This window comes from Eriocheir sinensis, unplaced genomic scaffold (assembly GCF_024679095.1).
Source record: "Eriocheir sinensis breed Jianghai 21 unplaced genomic scaffold, ASM2467909v1 Scaffold982, whole genome shotgun sequence".
Lineage (NCBI taxonomy): Eukaryota > Metazoa > Arthropoda > Malacostraca > Decapoda > Varunidae > Eriocheir > Eriocheir sinensis.
Genome location: NW_026112366.1, coordinates 1 through 13346, shown reverse-complemented (window position 1 = coordinate 13346; position 13346 = coordinate 1). Strand labels below are relative to the sequence as shown.

General features: G+C 46.7%; 1 protein-coding gene across 1 annotated transcript; it reads right to left on the bottom strand.

Annotated features, from left to right (window-relative positions):
• Positions 1-189: 189 nt before the first annotated feature.
• On the bottom strand, positions 190-11971 carry LOC126995097 (protein SpAN-like). The gene is made up of 7 exons (XM_050854382.1): positions 11962-11971; positions 11292-11426; positions 10906-10989; positions 10274-10439; positions 9608-9748; positions 6745-6851; positions 190-711 (listed from the first exon to the last, which is right to left on the bottom strand). Exons 1-6 carry the CDS (start codon positions 11969-11971, stop codon positions 6836-6838), a joined length of 552 nt encoding a protein of 183 aa, XP_050710339.1. The 3' UTR covers positions 190-711; positions 6745-6835.
• Positions 11972-13346: the final 1375 nt, after the last annotated feature.

Here is a 13346-nt window from a genome sequence, read left to right as displayed (position 1 = left end):
TTTTTTTTCTTGAGCTTCCTCCCTTGCTATAAAAACAAACTTTGCAGACAATACGGAAAAAACGACGTAGCCGGCACTCACGTGATCAGTAAATTTCTGTGCATAACACTAGCATGTCTGCAATGACACGGAGAGAGAGAGAGAGAGAGAGAGAGAGAGAGAGAGAGAGAGAGAGAGGGGTGGGTGGGTATGAATGATACATGAAGCTGCTGCATATATTTATTTTCCTGGGGCGGTTATTGTAGATCACTACAAGGATGCTACTAAATCTGTTCCTCGTTTAAGTTATATCAGCTGACTTGGCTCACCAGTGATATGATTTTAAACAAAGAAACATCGTGGGCAAGAGGCAAACTGAAAGGATTGCAGGTGTAATAATGAATTCGTGCCCGTACAGATACATTGGAGTAGTGATTGCATCGTCCACGGAGTGAGCGAGAAAATCCAGGAACGTTTGACTTAGATGACGGTATACTTGATAGTGACACCGCGGCTGCTGCTGCTGGTGCCTTGATAAGCTGCGTACATCTCATTGGTCTTGGATGTCAGAGGTGAAGACACTACCCTCTTGCCGCAGATAATTAAGCTGGTGTCTGACGGGTACATCTTCTCACTCCTTCCGTTCAGCAAAAGCCAGTCACTTTCACAGTTCCTTGTCCCTAGAATCCTTGATGTAACTTCATCGACCTTCACGCGACTTCCAGAAGGAGCCTTTGGACAAAGAAAAAAAAAGTTCCGTTAGCTTAGAGGTAGATATGGAACAGGCCTCTGATGTTTCAGTGGCGACCTGCTCGAAGAAAAATGGGTGTTTGAAGGGGGGATGAGCAAGTGATAATGTTATAAATCACTGGAGTGTTGGAGGAAGCAAGCGCATGGTACGTGTGGAGGACTCAAGTATAATGTAACCTTTTGTGGAGTTGGTGGTGATTGTTTTAACCCCTTGAATGCGGATTTCCTACCAGAAGACATCACCAACTACAGGAATGGAACAAAAACTGGCTGCTACATTTCAATGAAGAAAAATGTAAGGTCCTGCATCTTGGGAGGGGATATCCAGCACACCAATACCACATGGGAAACATTCCACTATCCACCACAGAGGCAGAGAAAGACCTGGGAGTGTATGTTACCAGGCTACCAGTGAAGGGATATCCAGCACACCAATACCACATGGGAAACACTCCACTATCCACCACAGAGGCAGAGAAAGACCTGGGAGTGTATGTTACCAGGCTACCAGTGAAGGGATATCCAGCACACCAATACCACATGGGAAACACTCCACTATCCAACACAGAGGCAGAGAAAGACCTGGGACTACACGTTACCAGGCTACCAGTGAAGGGATATCCAGCACACCAATATCACATGGGAAACACTCCACTGTCCACCACAGAGGCAGAGAAAGACCTGGGAGTGTATGTTACCAGGCTACCAGTGAAGGGATATCCAGCACACCAATACCACGTGGGAAACACTTCACTATCCACCACAGAGGCAGAGAAAGACCTGGGAGTATGTTTTACCAGGCTACCAGTGAAGGGACATCCAGCATACCAATACCACATGGGAAACACTCCATTATCCACCACAGAGGCAGATAAAGACCTGGGACTATACGTAACCAGGCTACCAGTGAAGGGATATCCAGCACACCAATACCACATGGGAAACACTCCACTATCCACCACAGAGGCAGAGAAAGACATAAGAACATAAGAACGTAAGGAGTCTGCAAGAGGGCGGTTGGCCTATACAAGGCAGCTCCTGTACACTCAGCCCCACCTTACCTCACCATGCATGGCTTTATCTAACCTCTTCTTGAATGTATCTATGGTATTGGCACCCACAACATGGCTCCCAAGCCTGTTCCATTCGTCAACCACTCTATTGGTGAACCAATTCTTGCCTATGTCTTTGTTGAATCTGAATTTGTCTAACTTAAAACCATTGCCACGCGTCCTACCTGGCTCTTTCACTCTCAAAATTTTATTGACATCCCCTTTATTAAATCCTTCATCCATTTATAGCCTTCAATCAAGTCTCCTCGCAACCTTCACCTTTCTAGAGAGTGTAGATTTAACTGCTTCAGCATGTCTTCATAAGGCAAGTTTCTCACCCCCTAAATCATCTTTGTCATCCTCCTCTGTACAGATTCTAACATCTTGATATCCATTCTATAATAGGGGACCAGAACTGAACTGCATAATCGAGATGAGGTCTAACTAGTGCTAAGAAAAGTTTGAGGATGACTTCAGCGCTCCTATTGCTCACGATCCTTGAGATGAAACCTAGTACTCTGTTTGCCCGATTTTTAGCCTGAATGCATTGAGCCCTAGGACGGAGGTCAGCGCTCACTAGGACTCCTAAGTCTCTCTCACGCCCAGACCTGCTCAGAGGAGTGTCATTTAAGGAGTAATTGTGTAAGGGGTTATTCCTACCTACACTCAAAATGCTACACTTCCCGACATTGAATTCCATCTGCCACTTCCTCACCCAATCATATAGTCTGTCAAGCTCATCCTGGAGAACGGTAGCGTCGCTGTCTGATTGGATTACTCTACCGATCTTGGTATCATCTGCGAACTTACTAACATCGTTACTAATTCCTGTGTCCAAGTCACTGATGTAAATAATAAAAAGCAGAGGAGTATGTGTTACCAGGCTGCCAGTGAAGGCCAAATTCGTGCCAATCGCAGCGGACGGGTTAAGGTTTGATGAAAATAGATGACATGACCAAACAAATCTCTTGTCGACACCCCCGCTGGAGTGGCAGTGTTGTGGAGAGAGACACACACTAATACCTTTCTTGTGTTACATCAGTTTTTACCTGGATTCGGTATTCGCAGTATTTTTCTGCTGGAGGGGAAGTTATTGTGCCAGTCTGACCAACAGCTGCCGTGATTATCTGTGGATGGATACCATAGTGATTATGATACCAGGCTTGAGGGTGCATCGAGCAGGGATTATAAGCAGCTCTCGTATGTGCTTGTACGATGGGTCGAATTCAAATACAAACTATGTTCCATAATTTATCTTACTATTATTAAACACAAATAAATATATATACAATGGATAATATTATACATCTACTGTCAATATGTCCATCTGGCGAGAATCTCAACTTAGCAAGCAGCACAGTTGTATATTGCCGAAGTAGCGAAGCTCAGATAAATCCACAATGTTCCTTAAGGGGCTACTATTACTCTGGGCAAATTTTCCGCGGATCTTCAGTCAAACCACGATTTCCGCTGACGTGGTTCTCATTTGTTTCGTGTTATTGTTGATGATGATGATGGTGAGTAATACCGTTTTCCTTCGGTGAAATCTCCCGTAGCTTTGGAAGATCGTGGACACGTCAGACAACCACGGAAATATGAGAACCACGCCAGCGGAAATCGTGGTTTGACTGAAGATCCACGGAAAATTTGCCCAGTGTAATAGGGTGGTATTATAAGACAGTTTCACTTCTCACATCAACTCTTTCTAAAGGTCAAAGAAGGTGTCGGTCGGGTTCTAATGAGTGGTTCTTTAGGCTCATGCTACTGGGGAAGGGTCAAACTACCACCAGGGTCATAAAACTACTCCTGGAAATGCCCTAACTCAAACGAAAGTCTTGTCAACTATGTGAACTTGGGCGACGAAATGTCTTAAAATACGGCCCATAGTCCCTTTACCTGGTGACAACTTAGCAAGCAGCACAGCTGTGTATTGCCGGAGAAGCTCAGATAAATCCACAACGTTCCTTACCTGGTGACAACTCGTGGTTGCAGGCGTGAAGGAGATGTTGTAGCCCTGATAGGTCCTCGTGGGGTCGGTGAAGAATCTCGCGTTGAAATTGAAAGATGGCGATGTAAAGACTTTCCCTGATTGAGATCCACACAACCTGGTGATTAAATTAAGAACAAGGTTATCTCTCTCTCTCTCTCTCTCTCTCTCTCTCTCTCTCTCTCTCTCTATATATATATATATATATATATATATATATATATATATATATATATATATATATATAGATATATATATATATATATATATATATATATATATATATATATATATATATATATATATATATATATATATATATTTTTACGTCTACGCCAATAGCGCTGGTAGGCTTGCTTAAGGGGCCTAGATGGTGGTCGGCCCCAGCCCGTCATGGCGCAGGCAAGTGTTTATAGTGGCGCCATCTTCTCTTGGCTCATGCTGCCCCCTGGAACTCCTTCTTGATTCACTTGGACGGTTTCCTCTAGAGTCCGGGTTGATGGGTGGTCTTCAGGACAGCATGTGGGTAGTTTTAAGCCACTCGGCGGTGACTGAAAAATCCCAGGTGGTAGCGTGGGGATTCGAACCCGTGTCGTCCATCACGTGGTGAATGTGGGCCCAGCACGTTACCACTCAGCCACCGCCTACCCAGCGTCGTCTGTAGTGGCATCGTCAACGTTACCAGATTGTCGTACTTGGCGTATTGTTTTGCCGATTTCTGACCAAAACTATCGCATCCACAAAGATAACGATATGCATTTATAATTATCGTTAAAAGCGGTAATTATTGCTGCTCATTTTTTTTGCAATATTTATGGGCCAGGTAGGTTTCATCAAAGTTCCCAAGTCCTTGGAGGTGTGCTCAAGGAGTCCCAAGCGTGCGAGAAACCTTGGGCATGTTTCACGAAAGCTCCCAAGCCTTGGAACTCTGCCTATCTCGCTCGCCGCCTTGGGAGGCCGTGCGGAGTCTCACAAGCGCTCCCAAGGAAGGCTCCAAGCGTCAGACTGTAAACATGGCAGCCCGTGAACAACCCCGCCAGCACCGACCAAGGAATTTTCGCGCGAGAAGGGACATCTTTAACGAGTACGATGACACCGAGTTCAAGAAGAGGTACAGGGTGGATCGTGGCCTGTTGTTCGTCACTGACTTGGTGCGACACGTGACTGGCAACAGGACTGAGAGGAGCCGTGCGGCCACAGCGGAGCTGAAAGTGGCGTTGACTCTGCGATACCTCGCCACCGGGAGAATGCAGCAGTGCAGCGCAGATGACTTTTGAGTTTCCCGGGCCACAGTCAGCAGAATCATCACCCAGACCGTGGATGCTCTCGTGACACAAGAGGATATGAGGCGGTTCATGGGCTTTCCTTTAAACCGGGGGGCGCAGCAGAGAATGAAGGCGGAGTTTGCCGAAATTGCTGGTTTTCTCGGTGTGGTGGGTGCTGTTGATGGCACCCACGTAAGAATAGTGGCCCCACATGAGCACGAAGAAGTGTACGTCAACCGCAAGTACTACCACGGCATCAATGTGCAAGTGTTATTTGATGCACAGTACAAGCTGCGGGCCATGGTGGCGAGGTGGCCAGGGTCTACTCACGACTCACTAAAGGTTTGTTTACACCGTGGTGCCGTTGAAGATGCAGACGGAACAAAAATACGTGCACATATTCCTTACAATGAAGATATTATCGCTGTATTTCAACTAAATATCAATTGTTTATATTTATAACTCCATAACTATACATAAGAAGTGTTATTTAGGTTAATTGAAGACATATTAGACGTCAAAGCGACGCGAAAGATTGGCAACGCTGGTTTCTCCCAAGACCGCCCCCAATCCTACTTGGAAGTGCTTGTGGCGCGGTGATGAAACACGCCCAAGGAATTCTCCCAACTGCGCGTGACGTCACCACGCCTGGGAGACCAATATGATGAAACCCATCCCAGAAACAGGAAAATACAATGTTATGCGTACGGTAATCTGGTAACGTTGGGCATCGTTCCCATCTCTCGTTGCCAACCAAACATGTGAATTAAGTATGGAAACCCACTCCGCTCTTCCTCCTTAATATAAGAACATAAGAACGTAGGAGTCTGCAAGAGCCGGTAGGCCTGTACGAGGCAGCTCCTTTGAACCTAAGCTCCCGTGTATCTAACCCCACCTAATATCGCTGTCCATGAATTTATCTAATCTATTTTTGAATGTGACAATTGTATTGGCACTCACCACATGACTGCTAAGCCTATTCCACTCATACACCACCCTGTTAGTAAACCAATTTTTGCCTATGTCCCTGTTAAATCTGAATTTATCCAGTTTAAACCCATTACTTCGTGTCCTACCGGTTCTCTTACCAACAAAACCTTATGAATATCCCCCTTATTAAAGCCCTTCATCCATTTATAAACCTCGCCATAACACCATAACTCTCCGTGTCGAGGGACAAAACGCCCAACCATTCCACCCACCCCAGTCATTAACACTAATGCAACGACTACCCATTAAACAAGCGGACCATCCCTTGACACCTACCCTTACCTGCCGCTGTATAAGGGGGGAGCTTCGTGGTGCAGTGGTTAGCACACTCGGCTCACAATCGAGAGAGCCCGGGTTCGATTCCCGGGCGGAGTGGAAAAATTGGGGCGGTTTTTCCGATATCCTACACCCCTGTCCACCCAGCAGTGAATGGATACCAGGTATTAATCGGGGGTTGTGTCCCGTCTCCTGGGGTCTGTTCCCTTCTCCTATAATCCTTCCCCCTCCTGTCTCTCTCCGGCATATGACCACAGATGTTGCCTTCTCCTATAATTCCTTCCCCCTCCTGTCTCTCTCCGGCATATGACCACAGATGTTGCGCCGACTAAACGAAACTTTCCAACTTTTCCGCTGTATAAGGCATCACCTGTTACTCTTATGTCTTAAGCATGCACACTGACACCTTTAGTCACTCAAGCAACAAACCACACACGCTACTCACGTTGTCGTTCGATTGTACAAGAATGTTAACTTGACGCCGTCCACACATCTTCTCACCTCTCCCTGCAGCGTGAACGTTTCCAGTTTCAGCGTCAACATGGATCTCGTCTGAAGAAGCAAAGGAACACTTCTATAAGCCCTGACTTGTTTGCCTGTATGCGGGTTTGCTACAAAAATAACGGAGCAGTTTATTAATTTCATAAACCCTGAACTCTTGGGAGCACCTTTTATCACTCCACTACTACGTCGAGTGGAATTATTATCGTGGACACTGTGATACTGCCCGAGTCAGATTGTTAGTGGCGTGTTTCGAGGATATATAACTATAGCTCTGTGTGTGTGTGTGTGTGTGTGTGTGTGTGTGTGTGTGTGTGTGTGTGTGTGTGTGTTTACAGCAAAGGAGACAGCACAAGGGCACACAAAAAAGGAAACAATAAAAAGAAAAATAGCCCACTACTCGCTGATCCAGTAAAGAGTCCGAGGAGGTGGCCGAAAGAGCAGTCAATTACGTGAGAAGAGGTGTCCTGATACCTTCCTCTTGATTGTGTGTGTGTGTGTGTGTGTGTGTGTGTGTGTGTGTGTGTGTGTGTGTGTGTGTGTGTGTGTGTGTGTAAAATGCACTTTCTTACTTGGAAGTCTTTTTTTTTTTTTTACGTGTACGCCTATAGCGCCGGTAGGCTCTCTTGAGGGGCCTGGATTGTAGTCAACCCCAGCCCGTCATGGCGCAGGCAAGTGTTTATAGTGGCGCCATCTTCTCAGCTTCCAGGAAATGCGAGAGATATATAGTGTATGCCCTGACTACTTAGATATACTCAGCGTCAAGGCGTTTTATAACAGTAATTCTTGATTTGAACAATAACATGGAAACGCAAGCGAATAGGAATGGCAGACAGAACAATGATCTTAGGCAGTGCACTAACTCGGCTTTCTTCTCCTCTGGTATAGAATATCATGTCTCGTAATATCATGGACGCTTTGTGACGCTGGAATGAGCTATTACTTACCTCACCCACCACGGCCAGAAAAGTAAGGCACATACCGAAACTCCTCGCACGGCGCAGTTAAAGTTATTCGGGTACTTGGTGATCCCGAAGCCTGGGGAGGACCAGTAGAACACTCCGTTGAAAGCCTGAATTAAACATCTTGGTGGTTTAGGCCTGGTGGTGGTGGTGGTGGTGGTCGGTTTAGTAGTGGTGGCTTTTGCTCTGGGGGTGGTGGTGGCTTTTTTAGTGGTGGTGGTAGGTTTTTTAGTGGTGGTGGTAGGTTTTTTAGTGGTGGTGGTAGGTTTTTTAGTGGTGGTGGGTTTTTTAGTGGTGGTGGGTTTTTTAGTGGTGGTGGTGGTGGGTTTTTTAGTGGTGGTGGGTTTTTTAGTGGTGGTGGGTTTTTTAGTGGTGGTGGGTTTTTTAGTGGTGGTGGTGGTTTTTTTAGTGGTGGTTTTTGCTCTGGGGGTGGTGGTGGTGGGTTTTTTAGTGGTGGTGGTGGTCGTGGGTTTTTTAGTGGTGGTGGTGGTGGTGGTCGGTTTAGTAGTGGTGGTTGTTGCTGTGGGGGTAGTGGTGGTGGGTTTTGTAGTGGTGGTTGTTGCTGTGGTGGTGGTGCTGGTGGTGGGTTTTGTAGTGGTGGTGGTGGGTTCTGTAGTGGTGGTTGTTGTTGCTGTGGTGGTGGTGGGTTTTGTAGTGGTGGTTGTTGCTGTGGTGGTGGTGCTGGTGGTGGGTTTTGTAGTGGTGGTGGTGGTGGGTTCTGTAGTGGTGGTTGTTGTTGCTGTGGTGGTGGTGGTGGGTTCTGTAGTGGTGGTGGTGGGTTCTGTAGTGGTGGTGGTGGGTTCTGTAGTGGTGGTGGTGGTGGGTTCTGTAGTGGTGGTTGTTGTTGCTGTGGTGGTGGTGGTGGTGGGTTCTGTAGTGGTGGTGGTGGGTTCTGTAGTGGTGGTGGTGGGTTCTGTAGTGGTGGTGGTGGGTTCTGTAGTGGTGGTGGTGGGTTCTGTGGTGGTGGTGGGTTCTGTAGTGGTGGTTGTTGCTGTGGTGGTGGGGTGTTGTGTGGTGGTGGTTGGTGTTGCGGTGGTGGTGGTGGGTTCTGTAGTGGTGGTTGTTGCTGTGGTGGTGGTGGTGGGTTCGGTAGTGGTGGTGGTGGGGTCTGTAGTGGTGGTGGTGGGTTCTGTAGTGGTGGTGGTGGGTTCTGTAGTGGTGGTGGTGGGTTCTGTAGTGGTGGTGGTGGTGGGTTCTGTAGTGGTGGTGGTGGTGGTGGGTGCGGTTGTGGTGGTGGTGGTTGGTGTTGTGGGGGTGGTGGTGGTGGGTTCTGTTGTGGTGGTGGTGGTGGTGGGTTCTGTAGTGGTGGTGGTGGATTCTGTAGTGGTGGTGGTGGGTTCTGTAGTGGTGGTGGTGGTGGGTTCTGTAGTGGTGGTGGTGGTGGTGGGTTCTGTAGTGGTGGTTGTGGTTGTGGTGGTGGTGGTGGGTTCTGTTGTGGTGGTGGTGGTGGGTTCTGTAGTGGTGGTGGTGGTGGGTTCCGTAGTGGTGGTTGTTGCTGTGGTGGTGGTGGTGGTGGGTTCTGTAGTGGTGGTGGTGGTGGGTTCTGTAGTGGTGGTGGTGGGTTCCGTAGTGGTGGTTGTTGCTGTGGTGGTGGTGGTGGTAGGTTCTGTAGTGGTGGTTGTTGCTGTGGTGGTGAGTTCTGTAATGGTCGTTGTTGCTGTGGTGGTGGGGATGATGTGGTTTCTGCATTGGTGATTCTGAAGAGAACAAAAATAAAGGAATCGTTAGGACGTAAAATATTTGCGATCTACGAATAAACACAGGCTGATGAATGTACAACGCAGAAGGGTGATTCTACTCTTCGCTGGTCCTGAGACTCTCCCCTCCCTCTTTTTTGTCACTTACGTGCATCCCGGTTGCGGCACAAAGGTGAGTTGGGCAGACCATCCCCTGCGAAGATTATTACTTATCGCCCTGAAGTATAAAATCATCTCTTGACCGGTTCCGGTGAAGGTCTGGCCTGCAGTGATGTCCGTGCCACAATACCTGCCGAGGATTGGAAGAACTTGAGTGGTCACGGTCACCATCGTGCAAGTTTAGTGGCACAAAGGAATATCACAAACTAAACTTGTTACGTAATAATTAGAAGTGAATACGCCTTGTAAGAGTAACAGTGGCAGCCTTGCTCGCCGTCACGGGGCAGGTAGGCGAAGGCTAAGTGGTAGCGTGCTGGGCCCACATTCACCGCGTGGAGGACGACGCGGGTTCGAATCCCCACGCTACCACCTCGGATTTTTCAGTCACCGCCGAGTGGCTTAAAACTACCCACATGCTGTCCTGAATACCACCCATCAACCCGGACTCTAGAGGAAACCGTCCAAGTGAATCAAGAACGAGTTCCGGGGGGCAGCATGAGCCAAGAGAAGATGGCGCCACTGTAAAAACTTGCCCTGCGCCATGACGAGCTGAGGCCGACTTCCATCCAGGCCCCTCAAGAGAGCCTACCGGCGCTACAGGCGTACACGTACATAAAAAAAAAAGCCAGAGCGAGCAGGGTCTTTGTATACTCACACTTCACCGTTGTACAAGTTGTCGGTTCTGATCTCCAGACCATCAAAGTAGCAGCACGTCTCTGTAGTCGAGCCGCAGTAGGGATTCTTTTCGTACAGGTAAAAGTCTGAGAAGGTCACTCGGGGCACGTGGCACACGGGAGCTGCAATCCACTTGACGCACTGGACTGCCGGGGCAGGGAGAACGGAACAGAGGGTGAACAGACAACACCACACAAAGGGAGCCCGCCCACCCACACTGTGTCTGGCTTCAGTACAAGACACACACACACACAAACAAATCTCTCTCTCTCTCTCTCTCTCTCTCTCTCTCTCTCTCTCTCTCTCTCTCTCTCTCTCTCTCTCTCTCTCTCTCTCTCTCTCTCTCTTCTTCTTTTCTTCACCAACGTTGTAGTGCGAGAATGGAATAAGCTCCCACCTTCAGTGGTTCAGTGTAACACGATTGACTCCTTTAAAAAACAAGCTCGATCGTCACTTCCTTCAACTTAATGTCAACTAGAAAGGAAATGCAACGTTTAGGAGCCATCTGACTAATGTAGAAGCACTTAGGTTTAGGGACAGGCCACCTAGTCTGGACCATGGGGTCTGTGTGGTCTGATTTTATATGTAAATCTATGTAAATCTTTCACTCACTATTTGGGTAGTTGCTTGGATAGCCCGGCGAGGTGAGGAGGCCTTCCTGAGTTACTTTCTCAGTGCAGGGATTCGTCAAGTCGTCTGTGGAAGACGAGGTTTGGTGTCAACAGTTATGCCAAAACAGCCGGATTTTGCATAATCCACTAGAAAAAGAACGATTATATAGTCACTGGATCATTCCAATTTTTCAAAATGGTTCGCTGAGCAATAGATATGATTTAATGAGGAATTCTTGGACTACACTGTAATTGAAGGTTGAACTGTTATCCTCTTCTATCCCAAGAGCCAAGCTATCGTAAGGTGCTTCCTCACTACAGAGGAACAAAGAAAACAAGTATTCTGAGAGCTCCAGAGACAAGGTGTGCAAAGCGGCGGCCAATCACCGTAGTAGTCTCCTGTCACTGTCTGACAGTTGGCCCCTGAGGTGCCCGAGGGACACACACAAGCGCAGCTTTTTCCATAAAACCCGCCGTTCTGGCAGAGGTCGGCGTTCACTCCGCAAGCAGCAAGCCACTTATCTATAAAAAATGAAAATTGTTGATCATTTTAGTTGGTGTCGACGGTCAAATTATTTAATACTAGTACCTTACCATATGCATACATGTTTGTTTCCTATCGCGATGGGATTTTTTCATCATCCAATTCAAACCGCATGGTAAGTGCATGGATACTTCGCCGATGGAAACGGTTCGAAAAAGTAATGGTGGTTGAAGCCTGGCGAGTGTTAAAATAGGAGCGATATAAACATTATTTGTAAAAAAGATCAATTCCTACAATAAGTCCGAGTAAGCAAACGTGCTCATTTTTCAGTATAGGAAGGAGTTCAAGTCACAGACAGGAGGAAATACAGACCAAGGAAGGCTGTTCCAGACATTATCAAAGAGAGGGACGAAGGAATGAAAATGCTGGTTAACACTTGCATAAGGGATTTGGCTCGGATAGGGGTGAGCAAGAGTTCAAAGTTGTGTGAGGCCGCGGAGGGGAGGAGGCATGCAGTTATAGTCTGTTCAGAGCATGAAGTCGGTTCAGGGTGGAGCTGGTATCGTCGCTTACCTCGAGCCATCCTGCCAAATCAACCTTCGTACATGCGTCTTTCTCTTATTTCCCATCCCTGTGCTATTTGTGATATTTTATATATTCTGTATATAGTAAAGGAAGCTACATAGTACAATGAGTGTCGATGTTTAGGATTATAACAACGAATTGTATAAATTCTATGACATGTGGCAACGATTTTTTCCCATATTGCCACGTTTTGGTGGTGGTGGTGGTGGTGGTCGGCGTGTCCCCTCAGGTCCCTCCCCCGGGTCGAGAGGGAGAGAGAGAGATAAACAGGTGGGTTGTGGGTGGGTAAGTAGGGAGACGGTGCTAATCGGATAATTGGCGGTCGAACTGGCATTGCCGCACTCATGGGAATTCAGGAATCTGCCACACCTTGAACCGACTTCATGCTCTGAACAGACATTTTTTTTTATAGCATGCCTCCTCCCCTCGCAGTCAGGATGAAAATATCGGTAGGAAACAGAGAGGCAACACTGCTGCGGAATGTAAATGATTGGAGACCAGGGGCGTATTTAGGACCTTGAAACATTGGGGCTATTGGGCGTATTTTAAAACATTTCGTCGCCCAAGTTCACATATTTGACATGGCTTTCGTAGGAGCTGTAGGCCTTTCCAGGGGTAGTTTTATGACCCTGGTGGTAGTTTGACCCTTCTGTGCCATGAACCTTAAAAAACACTTATGAAAACCAGATTGATCCCCTCTTTGACCTTTAGAAATAGTTGATGTGAGAAGCGATGGTGTCTTAGCCCAGCTCAAAATGCTGGGTGGTTGGAGCGCGAGAAGCGCGGAGTTTTTAGGGTAATTCTGAGGCCTCTCTGACAAACATTAGGGACAATTTGTGTTATTGTATTTAGCAGTAACGCGGAAAATATGGCAAGTGTGTCATAACAAGACTTTCAAGGTAATGATCAAATTATGGTAAAGCATAACCACATTTAAGTGGTTAAGACTGATGTATCATACACATAAACCTCAAATTAAAATTTGTTCTTTCAGATACGTTTACTGCAGAGAACAGGGCACTAAAAACTGATGAAAAGCAATTGGCCGTGTTTACAATATATCATAGAAAAATAACGAACATTAAGTGAGCATCAAGTATTTAGTAATCAGAAACTACCATTTTTCACAAATTCATATAGTATTTTATTAAATTTATTCTGTTACCAAGGAGATTGAAAACTACAACTCAGCGCTCTTACACTTAACTCTCTTGTTTTTTTGCATGGAAAAAAAAATTGTACGTGGAAATTAGAACTCCAACACGTTCAATATAACTTATAAATAGGAAGATTAAGCAATTCATTTTGTAAATTATAGTAATATTAATGGCAGCCACAACTTAAGGGAAGAACTGGATAAGGGAAACTGGATA